At 42.7% G+C, this 23,451-nt stretch overlaps 2 protein-coding genes across 9 annotated transcripts in view; one reads left to right on the top strand and one right to left on the bottom strand.

Annotated features, from left to right (window-relative positions):
- Positions 1–9,508: 9,508 nt before the first annotated feature.
- LOC109871427 (ropporin-1) lies at positions 9,509–12,243 on the bottom strand. Its single transcript, XM_020462307.2, has 6 exons — positions 12,094–12,243; positions 11,371–11,547; positions 11,141–11,243; positions 10,848–11,009; positions 10,448–10,629; positions 9,509–10,352 (listed from the first exon to the last, which is right to left on the bottom strand). Exons 2-6 carry the CDS (start codon positions 11,514–11,516, stop codon positions 10,277–10,279), a joined length of 669 nt encoding a protein of 222 aa, XP_020317896.1. The 5' UTR covers positions 11,517–11,547; positions 12,094–12,243; the 3' UTR covers positions 9,509–10,276.
- Positions 12,244–13,042: 799 nt separating this feature from the next.
- LOC109871166 (kalirin) overlaps positions 13,043–23,451 on the top strand; it is a 283,783-nt gene continuing 273,374 nt past the window's right edge. For 2 of the 8 annotated variants that reach the window (XM_031805729.1, XM_031805727.1), the window contains exon 1: positions 13,102–13,636. In XM_031805729.1, coding sequence (XP_031661589.1) covers positions 13,570–13,636 — 67 coding nt within the window. In that variant the 5' untranslated portion in view covers positions 13,102–13,569. Of the gene's footprint in view, positions 13,637–23,451 lie in introns of all 8 variants that reach the window. The other 6 variants (XM_031805730.1, XM_031805728.1, XM_031805738.1 and 3 more) reach the window with 5 other exon arrangements.

The following is a 23,451-nucleotide window of genomic DNA, read 5'->3' as shown; positions in this document are numbered from 1 at the left end:
AACTTTTTGGCGTCAATCCTAACATACGTTGTGAGACATTTCATTGGTCGTGCGAGATGGGAAAGGGGGAGGTCTGAAAATCTGCAGATCTATCCCCAAATGTACTGCCTGGTCTGGGTCACACAGCATTTGTAAATTGATGTATGAAATGATGTAACTACATGATGTATTTTGCTCTCAGCTTCTTCCACTATTTATTTGAGGATTAGTTCATACATTTCAACTGGTAAATTCAAATAGATAACTTACATAGGCTATTCAGTGCTTATTCCACATAGCCTACAAACAGAAAGCCATATTCTGAAATGTAACCAACTTTCAGTCCTGAACACATATACTACATGAGTAGTATGTGGACACCTGCTCATCGAACATCTCATTCCAAAATCATGGTCATTAATATGGAGTTGGTGCCCCCTTTGCTACTATAACAGCCTCCATTGTTCTGAGAACACTTTCCAATAGATGTTGGAACATTGCTGTGGGGACTTGCTTCCATTCAGCCACGAGAGCATTAGTGAGGTCGGGCACGGATGTTGGGTGATTAGGCTTGGCTCGCAGTTCGCATTCCAATTCATCCCAAAGGTGTTTGATGGGGTTGAGGTCAGGGCTCTGTGCAGGCCAGTCAAGTTCTTCTGCACCAATCTCGACAAACTATTTCTGCATTTTGTCATGCTGAAACAGGAAAGTGCCTTTCCCAAACTGTTGCCACCAAGTTGGAAGCACAGAATCATCTAGAATGTCATTGTATGTTGTAGCATGAACATTTCCCTTCACTAGAACCAAGGGGCCTAGCTCGAACCATGAAAAACGGCCACAGACCATTTTTCCTCTTTCACCAAACTTTACAGTTGGCACTATGTATTCAGACAGGTAGAGTTCTCCTGGCCTCCGCCAAACACAGATTAGTCTGTCGGACGTGCAGATGGTGATGCGTAATTCATCACACCAGAGAACACGTTTCCACTGCTCCAGAGTCCAAAGGCGTCAAGCTTTACATCACTCCAGCCGACGCTTGGCATTGCACGTGGTGATCTTAGGCTTGTGTGCGCTGCTCGGCCATGGAAACCCATTTCATAAAACTCCTGACTAACAGTTATTGTGCTGATGTTGCTCCCAGAGGCAGTTTGGAACTGGGTAGTGAGTGTTGTAACCAGGACAGACGCTTTTTATACGCTACGCGCTTCAGCACTCGGTGGTCCCATTCTGTGAGCTTGTGTGGCCTACTACTTCGTGGCTGAGCAGTTGTTGCTCCAGCAGGGCAGAAATTTGATGACCTGACTTGTTGAAAGTTACTGAGCTCTTCAGTAAGGCCATTTTACTGCCAATGTTTGTCTATGGAGATTGCATGGCGGTGTCCCCGATTTTATACACCGGTCAACAACGGGTGTGGTTGTAATGGCCAAATCGACTAATTTGAAGGGGTGTCCACATACTTTTGTATATATAGTGATGTATTGATTACCTTGAATACCCAGTTACGAAACTGAAATAGCTTCTCAGGCTTACTTTCATCATTACCTGGACAGGTTGTGATTACTCAAAACAAAAAGGACAGTCTAGGGCTGTTTCTCCTCTGCATTTGTCACTGTATTCACTCCACAATCAGTTCAAACACCATACTTCACAACTATCACCAAGAGACACTAGGGTTGTCACTAGTTACCACAGCCACAAAGTCTAATTATGGCTAATCCCCACCTATTTCTGCGATTTATTTTCTTAAAATCAGATTTTAAACACAACCCTAACCTTAACCACACTGCTAACCTTATGCCTAGCCTCATTTGACTTTGTGGCTGTGGTAACTAGGGACGAACAGCCACTCGTTTAAACACCATTTTTGAAAGCCCCATTTAAAGTGTAGTTATTCCTGTGCCGATTAAATATTACTGTGAAAAATACATCTTCTTGGAGCTGAGCTATTGCAAGAGTTGAGGCAGACAGTTGTAGCATGTGGAATGGTCATTTAGTCCGTGTGGGATTCAAGTAAGAGGCTAAATAGTGAAAACACCTGCCACGTCTTCTGGCTGTTACAGAACCCAGTGAAATGCATTTCTTGACTTGCAGCTGATTTCACAGCCTGTCAACACTCAGTGATGGCAGTGCTATGTAGAAAACACAGGAAGCAAAAAGATGTCAGTGGGCTGGATATAAGAAACAGCCCATATGCAAGAAACAAAAGAGCATGAGAGAAAGTGTCAATATAACTTGTGATTTGATGATAATATGATGGGGTTTCTTAGGTTTATGCAAAGGAAGCATGGCGTTCATTTAGTATGGTCACTGATTTGATCAAATAACACACATTGGATGCTCTATAAGTCAAACTGCAAACTGCAAACTCACCATAACCTCATCTAACTTTTTTGAACAGTTAACTCATTTTCCAATTGTGCATTGAGAGGTCAGCATCAGCGTTACATCGGTGCTCTCTAGTGGATATTGTACTATATTGTACTATTACACTTCAGTTTATCAGTACATCAGCATATCAGTGTATTTATTATCTGGAACTGTGTATATTCCTACCTTCTAATGAACTGTGTTGGTCAAGCAAATGAGCAATAGTATTTATACCTCTGGATGGTTAGCTACAACAAACGTCATAAAACAACGAGATACAATGTTATGTGTTCAGCTTCTATAAAGTAATGTCATATTACATGTAAATATGTTGACTCCCCCCTACCCATTCTAGAAAGAGGCAGGCCTTGCAGTAGGCTACTTCAGCATGGGAATCAGATCAAGAGTAGCTAGCCCACCGGAAAGGTAAAAGTAAACATTCTCTGGGAGTGCTGCCTCAAACGAAAACTCCAGACAAAACAATCCTAAACTGTCTGAAACACAGATGTATAGGAAACCCCCCTCTGTGATTTCCGCCACATGCAGTGTTAACCCTGCTCAAGGGAAGGCAGTTTGACATTTACGTTTCAATATGGAGAGTTGGCAAAATCATCTCCTCCTACACGTTAGTTGTGTATCTTAAATCATGCAGTGAAAAACATTTGGTGTGCTTTATTGGACTGGTCTAGTGTTTCTCACACTCCACACTTTTATTAATTCACCAATTTCCAAATATATTCCACTGGCCTATTAAAAACGACCTTAATAACATTTGAACCAGTATGGAACATTTTATTATGATAATATAACATAAATGCTCATTTTCAAAATGGTCCTAACCTTACCATAACATGTAGGCTACTGTATTGCTCTGGTCCAGGGCGTTAGTATGGCTGCTAACGCTGTTATTAAGGGGCTCAGTGTTAAAAGCTGCGCTAACACCCTGGACCAGATCTAGCTATTGTATAACCTTGTTGACCTTGACCTTTAGAGGAGTCTGTTTGAAAGGGTGGTGATCTCAGGCGCCACTGATCTGCTTATCTCATTTAGTTGATGGCGTAATTATTTTCTTCCTGTCAGTTTGTGGCTGTATCTCTGTAATTGGCCAACACACTCCACTGATTAAAGCATTCAACCCACTGTGTGGTTTTTAGGAATGTTTTATGGCCTGGTTTTGGCCACAACATTTTCCAATTGGAGAATGATATTGGCTATGCTGGCAAAACATCAGCTTGTCCTTTGAGGCGAGGTTTTTGGTTCGTAAACTGAAATGTGTAAGGTACTGAGACTTATTTGTGTTAGGACTTTTGGTGGGAATATTGCAGTTGTCCAATTTGTGTCATTTTTGTGGACAGTGATTATGTTGCAAATATGTTGCAAAATCCATAACAATTGTTTATCCATACAGCATTACAATGTAACCCAAGCCTCCTGGTGCCTATAGCGCCATCTCCTGACGGAAGTTAGAAAGTGTCCTACTAAATGATGTGTCCCAGCTGTCCCGTGAGTAGTTCTCTGCTCAATACATGCAACAGCTCTCCCACTCTCCCATAAGGACCTGTGGTCATCTGGCCAATCTCTTTCGAAATATTCATTTTTCCTACCTACTATTTTACCTGTGATTTGCAGATACGCTAAATCTACTCTATAAAGGATGATACCTTTTAGGATGCATGCAGTACGTGCCTTGGCTTCGTTTCCCATAACCAGGGTTCAGTAATATACTCTATAGAGCTTGTAATGAAGAGGATCGGAGCATATTAAGCACTCAAAGGAGGTATTTCACTGTCTCTAGATTTTCATGGCTCTGTGATGTATTTTATGAACAGTACAGCTGCTTTCTTCACTTGGTAAAATCTGGCCAAACAATTGAAATCCTAAGGGAAATGTCCACATAGTCATGATCATTCTTCCAAGACAAGGTATAGGCTCCCCCCATAATACACTCAACTTAAACCTGACTTAGGTTTAAGGTGTCCATATTAGGACTTCCTGGATGTTGGATGCTAATCATTTGCTGTGCATTTGTCTCATCCTGTGGGCCTGTGTCTGTGGGTAAAGCATGAGGATCCTGGCAGAACCAGTGCTCAATGCCCTGTTAACAGGCCATAGTCTGATGGCTCCAGGCTGCCTGGCCCACAGCTCACTTAGACTGCAGAACATTCCATGCTCAGGTGACCATGGAAACGGTAGGAGCTGGAACGCACCGAGAAATCAGAGGACCATTTACAGTATTATCTAATCTACTCACATGTATAGCCTAGGCCTAGTAGACAGCATATTCCAATCACGAACACAACACACAAAGGAATCTATCTCTGAAATTACAATTTAGCTAATAAAATTCAACTTAGCATTTGTTGATGACACAAAGGAGATACACAAAGGAGAGTTTCAATTACCATATGTTAATTGGAGATATAGCTATGGGGCAAAGAAAATACCAAACCAAATCCAACATGGTTTGCCAGAAATCAGATAATCATACAAATTATATGTAGCTTAGGCTGCATTTACACAGGCAGCCCGATTCTGATCTTTATTTTTCACTAATGAAAAAGAGCTGATGTGAAAAGATCTCATGTGATTGGTTAAAAGACCAATTAGTGAGAAAATAATATCTGAATTGGACTGCCCTAGTGAAATGCAAACTTTGCAGCCTTACACAGCACACACACACACACACATTCAGAGTTGAGCAAGCTTAATAGCCCGAGAAAACTTTGTGTATTGGTGGCCGTGGCGGGGATGACCTAGTTGGTTGAGGAAGGCTGTCACTTCCTGGCATCTGGTAGCCCAGCGGGTCCATCTGTGGGACGACACACTCCCAGTGCACTTTCACATACACACACATGAACACATGCAAGCACGCACACACAGAAATATGCATGCATACTGTACACACACGCGCGCGCACACACTGGCTGTACTACAGAACTCTGCACCATGTGAAAACATTGCTGCTATCATATTGAAGGTTACTTTGGAAAATAAGCCACTTTTGTAGTACTATTGGTATTATTTTCACAAGTATGTGGTAAAATTTCACAACTCAACTCAACTTTAAGCACATTTTTAACACACAATCACACAGTAACTTTTTCACCAAACCTAATCAGTGTTTCATCAAGAAATACCTTTCATTGAAAGTGAAATGCAATGCTCAAGATACTTTTTATATGATTCTCTTCTCATTTGTTTAAATACATTTGGCCATCACTTAATCCAACTGCGCTTAATGGTTAATCACCGTTTGGTAAACCTATAGATTTTAAATGGGGTTGTCTACTAAATATGGATTTTGAGTAAAAAAATGTGTGCTTGTAAAAGTATAAACATCTAAAAGACATGTATGATACATGGTAACCATACATAATGACTACTCGTTATTGTTCATTGATTTCACATTGTGGTAACCACATTTGGTCACCATATACTGCAAAAGGGGATGTGTGAAGAATTGCCATTTTTGTTCAACATGGAGCAGTATAGACAGCAAAGGAGAGAGAGAAATCAAACGGCTCAGAGAGGAGGGCATGGGCCCCATCAAAGAGATGGGCATTGGCCCTGTCAAAGAGGTCAAATATGTGGGAAGGGGCCCTGTCAAAGAGGTGGCATGGGCCCTGTCAAAGAGGTGGGCATGGGCCCTGTCAAAGAGATGGGCATGGGCCCTGTCAAAGAGATGGGCATGGGCCCTGTCAAAGAGATGGGCATGGGCCTTGTCAAAGAGATGGGCATGGGCCCTGTCAAAGAGATGGGCATGGGCCTTGTCAAAGAGATGGGCATGGGCCTTGTCAAAGAGATGGGCATGGGCCTTGTCAAAGAGATGGGCATGGGCCTTGTCAAAGAGATGGGCATGGGCCTTGTCAAAGAGATGGGCATGGGCCTTGTCAAAGAGATGGGCATGGGCCTTGTCAAAGAGATGGGCATGGGCCTTGTCAAAGAGATGGGCATGAGCCTTGTCAAAGAGATGGGCATGAGCCCTGTCAAAGAGATGGGCATGGGCCTTGTCAAAGAGATGGGCATGGGCCTTGTCAAAGAGATGGGCATGGGCCTTGTCAAAGAGATGGGCATGGGCCTTGTCAAAGAGATGGGCATGGGCCTTGTCAAAGAGATGGGCATGGGCCCTGTCAAAGAGATGGGCATGGGCCTTGTCAAAGAGATGGGCATGGGCCTTGTCAAAGAGATGGGCATGGGCCTTGTCAAAGAGATGGGCATGGGCCTTGTCAAAGAGATGGGCATGGGCCTTGTCAAAGAGATGGGCATGGGCCCTGTCAAAGAGATGGGCATGGGCCTTGTCAAAGAGATGGGCATGAGCCCGTCAAAGAGGTGTACATCAGAGAGAGGGAGGCAAACGGCAGGGAACTGTTATGTCTAATGAAGTCTGGGCCATCGTCGTTGATCATGTGGTAAACAAAAGCCTTACCATGGCAGAGGCAGACAGATTAGTTCAACTCTCAATTTGATCATGAGAACATTTCCCCAAGAAAACCGGTAAGTCTGCAGGATATGCACTATGCTTTACCATTACATTTAGAGTAAATGACATATTGTAATGTATGTACATTCACAAAACACGTTACAGTATTCTTGCAGTATGATCTATTGACAGTAGACTCTGTTCTAACCTCAGAATTGACAGAAGGTGGTGGTCGTGTGCTGATCGACCAGCAGGAGGGGGCAGTGGGGAGGGCCAGGAATTACATACAGTTGTCCGAAATTAAGCAAGCCATTGAGGTGAACGATGACACCTTGCCAATGTGGCAGCCATTTACCGTTTAATAAAACAGATAACGAAACCTGCTAATTATAAATGAATTGATCAGTAATCACGTAAAAACTAAAAAATAATATACACTGTTCAAATAAATAAAGGGAACACTAAAATAACACATCCATGGATTCAGGTCTGGGGAATGGGCGGGCCAGTCCATAGCATCAATGCCTTCCTCTTGCAGGAACTGCTGACACACTCCAGCCACATGAGGTCTAGCATTGTCTTGCATTAGGAGGAACCCAGGGCCAACCGCACCAGCATATGGTCTCACAAGGGGTCTGAGGATCTCATCTCGGTACCTAATGGCAGTCTGGCTACCTCTAGCGAGCACATGGAGGGCTGTGCAGCCCCCCAAAGAAATGCCACCCCACACCATGACTGACCCACCGCCAAACCGGTCATGCTGGAGGATGTTGCAGGCAGCAGAACGTTCTCCACGGCGTCTCCAGACTCTGTCACGTCTGTCACATGTGCTCAGTGTGAACCTGCTTTCATCTGTGAAGAGCACAGGGCGCCAGTGGCGAATTTGCCAATCTTGGTGTTCTCTGGCAAATGAAAAACGTCCTGCACGGTGTTGGGCTGTAAGCACATCCCCCACCTGTGGACGTCAGGCCCTCATACCACCCTCATGGAGTCTGTTTCTGACCGTTTGAGCAGACACATGCACATTTGTGGCCTGCTGGAGGTCATTTTGCAGGGCTCTGGCAGTGCTCCTCCTGCTCCTCCTTGCACAAAGGCGGAGGTAGCGGTCCTGCTGCTGGGTTGTTGCCCTCCTACGGCCTCCTCCACGTCTCCTGATGTACTGGCCTGTCTCCTGGTAGCGCCTCCATGCTCTGGACACTACGCTGACAGACACAGCAAACCTTGCCACAGCTCGCGTTGATGTGCCATCCTGGATGAGCTGCACTACCCGAGCCACTTGTGTGGGTTGTAGACTCCGTCTCATGCTACCACTAGAGTGAAAGCACCACCAGCATTCAAAAGTGACCAAAACATCAGCCAGGAAGCATAGGAACTGAGAAGTGGTTTGTGGTCACCACCTGCAGAACCACTCCTTTATTGGGGGTGTCTTGCTAATTGCCTATAATTTCCACCTGTTGTCTATTCCATTTGCACAACAGCATGTGAAATTTATTGTCAATCAGTGTTGCTTCCTAAGTGGACAGTTTGATTTCACAGAAGTGTGATTGACTTGGAGTTACATTATGTTGTTTAAGTGTTCCCTCTATTTATTTGAGCAGTATATATATATATATATATATATATATATATATATATATATATATATACATACACATACATATTTGTTTAAATGTGTGTGTGCATGTGAGAGTTAGGCTATATGGAGGAGATTACTGAGTAGTTTGGTTCATCCAGCTGACCAAATCTTCGCTTGAAGTTATTGAGGGATGATGATATTTTTGAGTATGGTACCTCTGTATCTGATAGAGAATTGACTATGTGAGGTGCGGCAGTGGGGAGGGGGAAGGTTATCACAGTGTCTTGTGGTACATTGATGGATGTCAGATTGAACCTGGAAGAATCCATTGAAGGTTTTAGGTAACTGTCTGGGAGGTGTGAGTATTTGTAGATGAAAGTGCAGAATTGGAGTACATTAATGTCATACATAAACAAGATATTGAGTTTCTTAAACAAAGCTGAGGTTATTTTGTATGATGATTAATAAGTGTAGGTAGGAAGCATATGTACTGGCCCAGACAATATTACATTACATGACATATGGGTAAATGAAGCTATGGTCTAAAGTTAGGAAGCAAGCCTGATGAACCAAAGCACTAATCTTTCTGATAGTACCAACAGATTTCATCACTTTGCTTCAGACCAAGTGACCTTGACAGGCCTGCTCAATCTCCCGCCTTTTGAAGAGGCACCAGGTATCTATTAAACACATTTACCTGGTGCCTTTTGAGAGAAACAACAATCAGGTGAAACAACAGCGGGCAGAGTATGTGTCACATTCGTTGCATGGAGGAGATCAAGGCGCAGCGTGATATGAATACATGTTACTTTAATGAGGACGACGAAGAAACACATAAACAAACGTGAAGCTAAATAATATATATATATATATATATATATATATATATATATATATATATATATATATATATATATATATATATTTAGTGCAGACACAGGAATCTAACATAGACAATAACCCACGAAATACCCAAAGAAGATGGCTGCCTAAATATGGTTCCCAATCAGAGACAACGATAAACAGCTGCCTCTAATTGAGAACCAATCTAGGCAACCGTAGACATACATAAACACCTAGATGGTAAACAACCCCATAAACCTACAAAACCCCTAGACAGTACAAAAACACATACATCACCCATGTCACACCCTGACCTAACCAAAACAATAAAGAAAACAAAGAATACTAAGGTCAGGGCGTGACGGTATGTTCAGGTACAACACTATATACTGTATTACTTTTACTATTAGATGCACATACTACTTCACAATATCATATTGGAACTATACCGTAAAAATAACTAACCAAAATATATTTTTAGAGGGAGATGGTGCTTGATGCTGCTGTGAACCATCACAAGTATATCTTTGTTGATGAAGCGTGCTTCAACCTGGCCAAAACTCATCGGTCAACGGGCGACCGTCCAAGTGCCTGGATAAAGTGGGGGAAACATCTCCATGTGCGCAGCTATCTCTGAAGTTGGGGTGGTATTCCTTTCAGCATGTCTAAGTGTTCTGAAACGCATATCTTGCATTATTTACTATTGGATTAACTGACAGTTAAAACGACTAAATTGACAATATATCATTATATTGTGGATTGATCATTAAACCAATGTTATCATTAGATTTCAAAATCAATGGTTGTGTGGTGAGAGATGTTTACAATCTAAGTGAATGCACAATGACAGGTTTTGACTGAAAGACTGGCTGCGTTACAAGTGAGACCAGTTTGGAGTTTTGTACTAAGTTGTGAAAATTTACCACATACTTGTGAAAATAGTACCAAAGCGATATAAAAGAAAACTTGTAAGATCAAATGTTTTAGCAGTCAATGTAAAGCAGAAAAAAATACTACTTCGAGTCTAAGTTAAATATAATCATATTTATTTCCACTACAATGGGACCTGATTGACAGCCTGTAAAGATGAATCAGTTAGTTGGATCCAGACGCAATTTGCGATTGTTGATGAAGTCTGATACTTTTACCACACCGTTGTTCGAGATCCTGTGAGAAACAAAACAGGATACAGAGAAAATAAAAGAATAATTTATCATCTTCAAATCCTATCTATTGAGGTGTCATAAATGCTTTGTACTCACGCTCTCTTTTGCAGATAGCTGAGAACTCTGTCAATCTGCGACTGTGAGATGTTCTCATTCCCAACTGCCAGGTAGGTGTAGAGAAACCGGAAGGTTTCAAAGGACACACATGCATCTGGAGGCTTACAGTTGGAATCGCAGTTCATTATGTAGCAGGCCTGAGTCAAGGCATCTTTGACATTCTGTCAAGAGATGGACTAAGAGGTTGACTTTCTTTTGAATATAGTGTACTTTTTTAAATTTAACCTTTATTTAACTAGGAAGTCCCATTGAGCTCAGAAGTCCTCTTTTTCAAGGGAGACATACTTCATTGGTAATGTGAGAGGTGCACATTCTACAATGAAATTACATAAAAATAATTACATATTGAATGCATTTATATTTAGTAAATATGATTTACCTTTCCAAGATAACTGCAGCATGAAGCAAGGAATTTATTCCATTCAATTTCTTCACCAAACTTTCCCATTGAAAGGATGTGGTTCAAGGTATTCTCTGGCATATTCAAACTTTTCCATATGAGCCCAATCTCCAACTTTCTAACGGTCTCCCTTTCAGATAACTGGGAGATAGATTTTAAAAGGACTCCAGGTTAGTTGGCCTAACCTGTGTTGTTTGATTCAGCATCATGACAATTTGTTAACTGCAAGTGTACTCAAATCATACATCAAGAAAAGACCTGAGATATTATACCTGGGAATGTAGAATTCCCAATATCTCATTTGTCAGTTCCAGTTTGGTTTCAGGATTTGGCTTCACTGAAAAAGGCTGTCCTTTCACCATAGCTGTGAAGTACCTACACAAACAAAATAGTATGGGCTTTGAAACCTCCTCACTGTGTGTTTACAATAAAATGTGGTGCATACAGTGAAATGCTGGAATGCAAAGAAGCATCTGCTCCTTCAAGTGTTTTTTGAACTCACGCAGTGGAATACTCAATAATATCCTCTGGCTGAGCTCTGATGGCATCTTTGGTGAACTGCAGCAAAAAGTCTGGCAACTCTTGTGGAATATGAACACTCATTCCAGTGTGACTGCATCCACTTCCACTTGAATTAGGCCTAGACATGTCTGGGAACACCAAGGGTCCTAAAGGTGTTCTGAGAGAGAGAGAGAGAGAGAGAGAGAGAGAGAGAGAGAGAGAGAGGAGAGAAGAGAGAGAGAGAGAGAGAGAGAGAGAGAGAGAGAGAGAGAGAGAGAGAGAGTTTTTATTTTCATTATTCTTATAATTTATGTTCACACCCCTATATCATTTCATTAGGCTGTTATTTAATTGAATTATGTTACATGTTTTTGATTGTTATTTGTTGCACCCTAATAGTGATTTTCGAGCACCCATGTCACCATTCAAATCCTGATGCCCGGATGAATTGGTTTGTCATGCTGTTTTTACATATTTCTATCGAAATGCTAAGTAAATCAAGTGGTTTTTTTTTTTTATCAAGAAGTTCATCCCACTGTTTTTCAAGTTTGCCTCGATAGAAAATGTAACATTTTTTCAAAAAAAGTTTTGTTTAGGACTAACCATTAGCTTTAGTGGTAACAATCCAACGTGTTTTTGTGCCAGGGAACACAGTCATGTTTTTTTAAACATAGGTATGAATTCCAACATAAATAATAAATAAGATAGAAAATAAAAAACTTACTTAAACTCTTTTAGCTCTATCCCAAGAAAGAAAACACATCTAGTATAGCCTACTCCTCTCCGTTTCTGTTTAATATGTTTATTTTTAAACGAATACCTGCCAGGTAGGTAGCCAAGTAACGCCGCTAGCGTGACGTTCTTGTGACGTTTAAGTTGAATTGCGCTGTCTCACGTTGTTGGTGGTCAACAGAAAACACCAGGCTACCACTAGAGGGTAATGTTTAGCTTTCTATCGAGCAGATAGACAACAGCGTGATCACAGTGCCACATTGAATGCGATCCATTTTTTAATAAGCCTAATGAAATATCAACAGCGAACCTTAACTTTAATCTTCTTTCATGTTTGGGGAAAGCTACACAAATACTTCATTCAAATCCACCGGAAACTGCTGACAAGAATCAGGCTACTAAATGTCATAGAATTACTTTTGGGATTGTTCCCATGCGCTCCCATATCGAATTTCCTCCTAATTAGGCCTATTGTGACATATCTCTCGATAGAGGGCTTCAGCGGGACCAATAATGGTGCATTTGAATAGCAGGACGTGGTCTTGTTAACTCATGGGATGAAGGGAGCGAGAGGGGTTGGCCAATCGATTAACAAATCGTTTTTTTCTAGTCATGATCCTTAGCAGGGTGATTTTTTATTTTGTGATTGCCCCCCCCCCCCGCAAAAAAAACCATAGGTTTGTAGAAAGTAGTTATATTTAATTGCATGGCATCTTGTGTAAACTTTCTCTACAGCGAGCACTTTTACTCACCAGCAATTACCTGTTTAGGGAAAGGGGTTTGTTTAGGGGGCGTGTGTTTAGGGGCGAAGGAGGGTGCGGAGGGGTCCGATTCTGAGCTATTGTTAGGAATACACCCCTGATGATACTGCTTGTAATCTGCGCGATTAGTGGATTTTACAATCAATAAGAATACAATTAATTTGTTGGAATATACGGATATTAACCTGCTATTATGCGTTTTTTTCCCTGAAAACGTACAGATGTAAAATCATGTTGATGCTTTTTTTTATATAGCCAGACCAGTACCATTATGCAGATTTCGTGACATCACTAGAATTAACTGCCAAGAAACCGTTCTAATGCAACCACATGCTGATGCCTTGTCTTTGTAGGCTACATCTGCTCCGGCTGTATTATACTCAAGACGTGTGGCGTTTATAATACATCCGTTGTTTTGCCAGTAGAACAACCCATTTGCAATCTTACGGTATCTTCAATTGTGTCACACGCGCCTTGGCTTCCTTTTGTGGCGCCGGGGCTGCGAGAGGAGGAGGTAGAGTTTTAAACAATAGAGCGCAAAATACAGCCCTGCTCCTTGGAGCTTGTAACAAGGACGGGAACCTACGACTGGAAAGCGAACAGCTGTGACAAAGAACTCAAGAACATGAAGAAGCTCGTGCACTGATTTGGTTATAGTAATCACTGGATATATTTTGCGCTACATTGTCAATCCTCAAGGAGAAAACATGAATTCAGCTGAAGGAGCCGAGGAGGGTCCAAATGATTCCGATACAGATGCGTTTTTCAAAACCGGTAGGATGACAGTACAGTATTTGAAACCCTTTCCCTCTGTGAAGTGAAACGTTTTGAGACATCCAGTGTTGTTTTGGGGTAGGCTATTGTGTTGAACCTATGGCAAATCCATCTCATTCATAGCCACACTTGGTTTCTGTGAGTTCCTGGGCTTAGTTACCAGTCCAAAGAGTGTGGTTTTCACAGTCATTGGTATTCATTTACACTCTGTAAGCATTGAATTGAGGAAATCTGTAAAATTATGTCATATTTTGTGTATGAATGTTCAATTAGGCTGTATTGGGGGTGGAAAGTGTATAAAGGACACTTGCTTTTGTTGGACATTTACCCTCATACACTCTTATTGCAGGACCGTGAACTAATGACTTATACATACACACACACACACACACACACACACACACACACACACACACAGAGATACAGTATGTGTTAGTAAACACTTGGCATCAGGGGAAGTGAAGATGATATTATGCCATTCATAAAGTAGAGTATACACACCCTGGACTGCTTAATGGGTGCCTGTATCCGTCAGTGGGGGACTCCCATCACAGTGGAAAGGCAGTTTCTCAGGGACAACCCTAGCCGTCTGACACTGCTCATGTTTAGTGCCTCTACACAATGTGTATCCCTGAGCAGTCTGCCGTGTGTGTGTGTCGCACACATTCTGCCTGCTCTACTGGAGAAGAGGGGACACACCCTGCCTCTCCATCTCACTCTAGTCTAGTGCATGGGAATCACACCCAGCTCTGCCGCCACGCACCCACTACGAAGTAGATATGTATCTCCATTTACAGCTTAATTAGTGGGATAAGCGGTTATTAGGGCCGGGCAAAAGAGTAGGTCTACATCCCAAATGGTACCCTATTCCCTAAATAATGCACAAAGTTTTTCCAGGGCCTTGGCTTTGGTCAAATGTAGTGCACTATAGGGAATACACTGGTCAAAGGTAGTGGAATATGGTGAAGTAGTGCACTATAAAGGGAATAGGGTGCCATATTCTTTTAGTTGTGGCTGTCTGACTGTGTTCCCTCCGTTTTTGTAAGTCAGTTAGAATGAGAGTAGAAGCTCCCTTCCTCTTTCCTCAGAGGGAGGTCATACTGGAAAGGCTCTTACTGTTTTTATGCAAAGCATCCTCATTGTAACTGGAGCATAATCTATCAGGCATCCTCCACTGTAGGTGGAGAGCAGATAAGAACCAGGAAGTGGGACAAAACACAAGCTGGGGGAAAAGTGGCGCCCCGGGCCCAGATACATTCTGCCTTTGGTGTCAAGGTCTGCAGAACCACACTACAGCAGCGCTGGCTTTTTCTTCTTCTACACTAAGATGGAATTGAAATGACTCCCAGATGGCGAGATCTGTAAAAGCCACTGGCGAGGAATATGACTTTGCTGTGGTGGTACAGTGGAGACCAAAAGAGGACATCTGCTCCTGTTTCTCCATCTACGATCTATCATTGATAGTTGTATTGATACAACATGGCAGGCCCTACCCTGGGGGCAGGCAGGCAGGGGGAGAGACCATAAACCATGAAAGGCCCCTTGCCCGGTCCCACTCAACCACAGCACCAACCAGGAGTGGGTGTTTACCGTGCGAGAGAAAGACATTATGTGGCTGAATGAGTAGTAATCCATTCACAACGGCCGGCTGAAAGAGCACTTGAAGTGGGTTTATGTCCCGGGCCTCACAGGAGACTCCAGGCCTGCTTATTCGGGGGCTTAGAGGTAGATTAACCTCGAATGCGAACTTTAATTCACCCCTCTTTGTAAAGTGGATTCCGAGTCGAAGCATTTTCTTGTGTACATGACATAGGTCTTTGCCTCTTCAGGCTCACAAAGTAATCAGAGGGCTGTGTAGAACTGTATTTCTCCCTCCGTCTGCCTTTTTGATTATATGTAATTGGTAGCCATGGCAATCACTTTGCTGGGTAATTTTGGCTGCTGCTCTTGGCTTTTAAGTAGTTCCCTAGCAGAGCGAGGGCCATCATCAGTCCGGATAATAATTTCTGAAGATTGACAGAAGCAAACTCGTGGATTAGTATTTGATTTGCTTTAGCATTTCAGTCTGCCAGAAATAAGTCAAGCTGAGAAAAACTGCCCAGAGCAGCTGGGTTGAAAGGGGCTACTTTAGCTGATTGGACCTTCCCAACATTGTGAATATGAAGTAGGCTTATTAACCAAATGAATTGATAACACAACTAGACCTACATTTTGTATTTGTGTTATAAAACCCAAATTATATTTACACAGTTCCTTAGTGGCTATTGGGTGTTGTAGAGGGTTAGCTCTATTCATTATTAAAAGCCCTGGCCAGTGTGTTGGTGCTAAATATGAGAGTGGGGTGTAGTGTGTGTGTGTGTGTAGTCACACAGCTTGCTCAAATCTGCTAGGGCAGCTGGTTGACCCTGGTGCCCCTAGGACCTTTTTCATTTTCCACTTCACCGTGTGATATAGGACCTGCTCCCTCAGGGAGGCAGTGCTTGCATCCCAAATGGCACCCGATTCCCTATATAATGCACTACCTATGTAGGAAATAGGCTGCCATTTGGGATGCACTCAATGACACAAAGGCTGCCTGGACTGGACGGTTAGGCTTAGGTTCTGATGCTTATTATCTGAGCTGAGTTTGGTGAGGGGCGATGCTTTTTCACTTAATTTAAAAGCTAAGGTTGACCGTTATGCCGCCCTGCACCTTAGAGGCTGCTGTCCTGTATACATAGACTTGGAATCACTGGCCACCTTAATAATGGAACACTAGTCACTTTAATAATGTTTACGTACTGCTTTACTCATCTCATATGTATATACTATATTCTATTCTACTGTATTTTAGTCAATGCCACTCTGCCATTGCTCAATCTAATACTTATACATTTCTTAATTCCATTATTTTACTTTTAGATTTGTGTGTATTGTTGTGAATTGTTAGATACTACTGCACTGTTGGAGCTAGGAACACAAGCATTTTGCTACACCTGCAATAACATCTGCTAAATATGTGTATGTGACCAATAACATTTGATTTGATTTGGATAGCTCCACTTTGTTGGGTAATGTCATGGAACTGCAGATGAGGCACTCCATGCATTCAGTCACCTGATTCATGCGTGGCGCATCACATGCACGTAAAACATCACATAAAAACACCTCAGTGTAATTGGCTCCCCAGTGTCAGGACAAATATTTACGTTAATTCACACGGCTCGCTTTGCTTTCTTATGTTTTCACTTCATTTCCCCCTTTCCCCCTTGGTAATACAATTAAAAGTAACAGATCATTATTACATGATTGTTACAATGGTAATTTAATGAGTAGTCTACCTCAGTGCAGTGCCTATTTTGCCAGGTCATGCATTGACAATTGAGACAGTATAGACCTACTTACAAAACAGCACATCTGCTCTGACCAAACATAAACAATGCAGGCCAGGGTGTTGTGATCTTGGCACATGAAAGAGAATCTGTGAAAGGGAATGAAACACCGCTAACTGAATGGAGTCATGGTGTCCCTGCAGTCTGAGAGGCAGTCCGACAGACAGGCAGGTTCCACCCCACCGTGACTAGCCCTGGCCTGGGTACTGCATCGCTGGGCAACCCCCTCCTCCTGGTAGTGGTACCACACTGACTGACTGGCCTGGGGGGGGGGTCTCCGATGCCCCCACTGTCACCCGGAACAATGGGTGTATACTGAACCCTCTCTCCCCGTCCCCTCTCCCCTCGGGCGGCCAGCCAGCCAGCCAGCCAGAAGCACCAGACTCAGTCTATACTGCACCGCGCCACCAGGGTGGCAGATGGCTAATTGGCCGACGTAAACCACTAGGATAATAGAGAGAGTGAGAGAAGATTTGTGAGGATTATTGAGTCATGATCTGACGTGGAGGAGGGATAGGCAGAAAGAGGGATGTCCCCCACTCATAAAAGCAGCAGGCTCGTCACTGCTCATGTCGAACCATATGCTGCATGTGTGTTGTTGAGGGCGGTCTGGTTGGTTAGCCTGAGAGGGTAACGGAGGGAGACCTTATTAGCAGATCGCTGTTGCTGGAATATCAAGGCTTTTAGAGAAATTGACAAAGCAGTCATGGCAGTTCCCTAAGGACATCATCTGTGTTTATTCTGTCTGATAAAGAGTCTAAAGACATAACAGTAGTTGACGTTTTCTTCTGCCTGATTGTTTATCAGGAGTGGCTGGTTTTAGAGGCTTTCATTTTTGTTTTCCTGCATAATATTTCCTTGTCATATTTAATACATGTGCTACTGCACAATTTTAACCAGTCATTGCAGCAGGCATTTCAGCCTTGTCGTTTCAGTATGTCTAATAAAACCTGTGATGATGACAGTAAAGTGTTACATCTCACGGTCACAGAGACTATTATCCATTTCTGCTGGGAATTTACAGGATTGACTAATCCTTAACAAATCTCAACATAATTGGTGCTGTAATATCTCTATATTTGTGTTGAATTAATTAATGTACAGGCTAATCTAGATATGTATGGTTATGGGATTTTATAAAAGGTTTATTACACTTTTAGAGTACACTATTAAGGAATCGGTGTCTGTACTTTAGATGACATGGGTGCTTGGGACTCCACTCTGACCTGTGACGTAAAGGCACCCTACTCCATTGTGCACTAATTTCCAGAAATCTTGGTTGGTGGATTCTGGATTCTCTGCTTATTCTCTCCTGATTCTAGAAGTCTTCAACCGGGATTTTGGGAAAACCAGGGAATTTATTGAAAGTTCCCCAAATTTTGCAACCCTAGCCACAGTTGTAACAATGGCAAAGACTGAGGCAGGGAGGCGACAGCAGCGAAGTCCTGTAAGGCAATACTTTGAGAAGTTTAAATGAAAAGGTGCAAACTTTGTGAGCTGGAATTGAGCTACAGTGGCAGTACAAGTGTGATGCTTCACCATTTGAAAGGGAGAAATGCTGAGATCCAAACCATTGCTGGCAGCAGCTCTTCACAAGAAAGAAGGGGCGGAGTTTTGAAAATCACAGTGTTAACGTCAATGGTTTTTCATTTATTTAAATTGAACAAATTCTTATTTACATTGACAGCCTACCGGGGAACAACTGCCTTGTTCAGGGGCAGAACAACAGATTTTTTACCTTGTCAGCTCGGGGATTCGATCCAGCAACCTTTCGGTTAATGGCCCAACGCTCTAACCACTAGGCTACCGGCCGCCCCAACGTCTGGGGTTGGGGGACAGCAGTAAGGTGAGCTCTGTCTGATAGCCATGACTTCGGTAGATGGAACTGCATTGCTCCCTAGCTGTCATATGCAGAACCATATCTGCATTGTGGATTCATGTATCATTTAAATAAACAGTGAAAAAAATGGCTGTTTTTAAACGCTAATATATATTTTTTGCATTTGTCACATCCCTAATCAGGAATAGGGTTCTATTTGCGATGTAGCCACGGCAACCAGCTTAGACCACCTGCTCACCCCATCTTTGCCGCCAAGTGGATAGGCCTATTGCTTTATTTCCCCCCTCTTGTCCATGAACTCTCAAGCATTTTGTAAACTCTAGATGGGAAATATAGCGAGGCCTCTGAGATTGAAGATGGAAAGCATACCTGATAGGGTAAGCTTGAAAAAAGCTTAGGGGTTACAACCAAATAGTTGCCAGCTGTAGCCATCAGATTTTAGCATGATGTGAGAGGCCTAAATAGTGCTGTTTTTAAGAGGGGTAGGTAAGGGGACTGGTCATTTTCTAATCCTATACTGACAATTATGGAAAACCAATGTGTTGCGGTGATCTTTGTACGAACTTGAACCAAGTCACAGAGAAACACAGCAAGCAGAGGTAAAGGTAAATTCACCTCTTTACTTAAAGTCTTGACAAAAACAAGGCAACAGCACAAGAGTGCACTAAAAATAAGACCTAAGCACAGATACAAGCAACAGAGGAACCTATAATTAGCAAGGCAACCAGGTGAACTAAGAAAGTAATCAAAACCTGGAACACAAGGCAAGGGTGCCCTCCAGCGGTAACCCAAGGGAACAACAACCACATAAACGGAACCTGTGACAGAATGGCCGTGAAAATTTTAAAAAATTGACCGCCAATCGTTTAATACATCAATTTGAGAAATGTGTCTGTCTGGTTTGAGCTTGCGCTCTTCCTAGCGAATTTGCAACATCGTTCCAGTCTGCAGTTTGCTGAGCAAGTGAGTGTGACAGACATTGCTGTATTTGTGCAAGGTAGAGATGCTATGTTCAGGTATTTTATAAAAGTTTTCTAGATTCAGGGATGGAAACTAGTCACCTTTTGGCGAAATTCTGCATTTTGAATCCAAAATAGATGACCTACGTGATTTGTGTAGATCCGATGAGAAAAGTTTGGGAGAGGGGACATACAACTGGCTGTAAGCGAATGAGGGATGTGCGTTTGGAGCAATCCTGGCTGTATCCAAGGCTCAGCCAATTGTTCACATAACAACAGAATGCAGCACGCGACTGAAGAGAGAATAGACAACCAATTTGCTAGTTACAGCATCAGCGTTACAGCAGCACATCGACTGAACGATAGGCAGCACATCCCCTGAATGAAAGTTTGAGGTGAGGGAGAAAGTGTGGAGGAACAAGTATTGTTGGGAATTGTTAAGTGTCTCGCTAGCTGGATCGAATTCTCTGTTAGCTAGCCAGAGAAATGTTGGGCAACATTAGCCAACTTAACTGATCAAATAATTTAGTTTATGGTGTGAAAATTAGCTGGATAATAAAGTCAGACCGCTAAACGATGGCTAGCTAATGCTACAACATCAGATGAGCTAACATTAGTAACCCTAACCAATTCACTATATTATCAACTGGTAGCGTAAAGGACTCCTTGCCGTTCCTCAAGTTATAAAGCGTTAGTTGCTTACTGGACCCCGGCAATCTGTGAGAAACTAGCTAACAAACTAACTACTATCTGTGAACTAATGTTTTCCTTCTACAGTCTGTGGTTAATTTTCAGAATGAGAGAATTAGGTGAAAATGAGGCATTGCTTGTGGATTCAGGGATCAAGTGTAGCTGGAACTGGGCCTGGTTTATGCTGGATGCCACTATAGAGTTGAAAGGAACACCACACACGTTCCCTCTTTCTCACTTTTTCAATACAGTGGATAAAAAGGGGTATGCCAGATATACTCTCTGCCTGAAGGAGATCAATTATGCTTACAAAGGCAGAAAGTGTACAAGGTAATAATGTGCTGTGTAGCCCAAAGATATTGCTTTTGTTCTGTTGAACTTGACAGTGACTCTTGTGTGTGAGTGAGCAGGTGTTATTACATGTTTTACTCATGTAACGTTATTTTGCACACATGTAGCCTTGTGCACTTGATTGATGTCTACTATAGTGGCCACTATAATAGAGCAAAACTAGAATTGCTGTTTGTTTCATTCTATTTGTACTTTAAGATGTTTTTTTCCCAAGAGCAATATTTAGATGTGTGTGTGGTCACAAGCATTCGGTTATAAAGGTTGTTATGGCTAACTGCAATATCAGTGTATTGTTTTTTCTCAAGAGTTGAGTGTCATTTGCAGTAAAGTCTAGGCAACAAATAACATATAATTTATTTCTTTACATTTTTTAGCTGTAAGTTAAGTTCACATGAACCACTTTTTATTTTACACACAGAGAGACTGATCATGTAGATCAGTGGTTCCCAAACTTTTTATAGTCCCATACCCCGTCAAACATTCAACCTCCAGCTGCTTACCCCTTCCAGCACCAGGGTCAACGCACTCTCAAATGTTGTTTTTTTGCCATCATTGTAAGCCTGCCACACACACACACTATACAATACATTTATTAAATGTAAGAATGAGTGTGAGTTTTTGTCACAACCCGGCTCGTGGGAAGTGACAAAGAGGAGGATAACAGATAATCTATAATTTTGCTCTTTATTTAGCCTTATTTGTTCATCGACAATTGTGAATAACTCACCACAGGTTTTTTTGGCCCAAAGGATGCCAAAGGATGCACATGACGCTGCAATGTTGGGTTGTATTTTAAATGTTTATTTTACCCCTTTTTTCTCCCCAATTTCGTGGTATCCAATTGTTTAGTAGCTACTATCTTGTCTCATCGCTACAACTCCCGTACGGGCTCGGGAGAGACGAAGGTTGAAAGTCACGCGTCCTCCGATACAAAACCCAACCAAGCCGCACTGCTTCTTAACACAGCGCGCATCCAACCTGGAAGCCAGCCGCACCAATGTGTCGGAGGAAACACCGTGCACCTGGCAACCTTGGTTAGCGCGCACTGCACCCGGCCCGCCACAGGAGTCGCTGGTGCGCGATGAGACAAGGATTTCCCTACCAGCCAAACCCTCCCTAACGTCGCCCCATGGACCTCCCGGTCGCGGGCGGTTACGACAGAGCCTAGGCGCGAACCCAGAGTCTCTGGTGGCGCAGCTGGCGCTGCAGTACAGCGCCCTTAGCCACTGCGCCACCCGAGAGGCCCAGAGTCTCAGTCTTAAATCATTTCCCACTCACAGTCTGTGCCTGTATTTAGTTTTCATGCTAGTGAGGGCCGAGAATCCACTCTTACATAGGTACGTAGTTGCAAAGGGTGTCTTAACAGTGCGATTTGCCAAGGCAGGATACTCTGAGCGCAGCCTAATCCAGAAATCTGTCAGTGGCTTCTGATTAAATTCAATTTTCACAGAACTGCTTGTTGCAATTTTGATGAGGCTCTCTTGTTCAGATATCGGTAAGTGGACTGGAGGAAGGGCATGAAAGGGATAATGAATCCAGTTGTTTGTCATCCGTTTAGGGAAAGTACCTGCGTGATTGTGCACCCAACTCACTCAGGTGCTTCGCTATATCACATTTGACATGGTCTATAAGCTTGAATTCATTTGCACACAAACAATCATACAATGTTGGAAAGACCTGTGTGTTGTCCTTGTTAATGCAGACAGAGAAGAGCTCAAACTTCTTAATCATAGCCTCAGTTTTGTCCTGCACATTGAATATAGTTGCGGAGAGTCCCTGTAATCCTAGATTCACATCATTCAGGCAAGAAAAAACATCACCCAGATAGGCCAGTCGTGTGAGAAACTCATCATCATGCAAGCGGTCAGTCAAGTGAAAATAATGTCAGTAAAGAAAACTTTAAGCTTGTCTTTCAAATTTAAAAAACGTGTCAATACTTTGCCCCTTGATACTTTGCCCCTTGATAACCAGCACACTTCTGTATGTTGTAAAAGCATTACATGGTCGCTGCCCATACCATTGCAAAGTACACAAAATCCACAAAGTTAATCCACAAAGTTAACCATTTTCACTATAGTGTCCAAAATGTCTTTCAAGCTGGCAGGCATTCCCTTGGCAGCAAGAGCCTCTCAGTGGATGCTGCAGTGTACCCAAGTGGCATTGGGAGCAACAGCTTGCTCACGCGTTACCACTCCACTATGTCTCCCTGTCATGGCTTTTGCGCCATCAGTGCAGATACCAACACATCTTGACCACCAAAGGCCATTTGATGTCACAAAGCTGCCCTGTACTTTAAAAATATATTATCCTGTTCCAGTGGAGAATATATGGTTTGCAGTGGTTTGCAGAAGAGGATGTCTTCCTTACTTGACCCCCCCATAAATGTAACGGACATATACCAGGAGCTGTGCCAGGCCCGCCACCTCTGTTGACTCATCCAGCTGTAACGCATAGAGCTCCCTGGCTTGTATGCAAAGTAGTAATTGTTTCAAAACATCTACTGCCATGTCACTGATACGTCGTTGAAACAAGTGGTGTTTAAATGGATGCATTGTCTGTATAGTTTTTATGGCCTTTCCCCCCAGCATTGTACAAGCCATTTCC

This window comes from Oncorhynchus kisutch, linkage group LG26 (genome assembly GCF_002021735.2).
Source record: "Oncorhynchus kisutch isolate 150728-3 linkage group LG26, Okis_V2, whole genome shotgun sequence".
In the NCBI taxonomy this organism is placed as follows: Eukaryota; Metazoa; Chordata; class Actinopteri; order Salmoniformes; family Salmonidae; genus Oncorhynchus; species Oncorhynchus kisutch.
This window is presented reverse-complemented; position numbering and strand designations above follow the sequence as displayed.

Excerpts from the sequence above, each read along its gene's own strand:
- LOC109871427 (XM_020462307.2), bottom strand. The coding sequence starts at position 11,516 with ATGTCTAGGCCTAATTCAAGTGGAAGTGGATGCAGTCACACTGGAATG. Across the intron at positions 11,010-11,140 it reads TGGGAATTCTACATTCCCAG|TTATCTGAAAGGGAGACCGT; the intron begins GTATAATATCTC and ends TCTATCTCCCAG. Across the intron at positions 10,630-10,847 it reads GCTGCAGTTATCTTGGAAAG|AATGTCAAAGATGCCTTGAC; the intron begins GTAAATCATATT and ends ATCTCTTGACAG.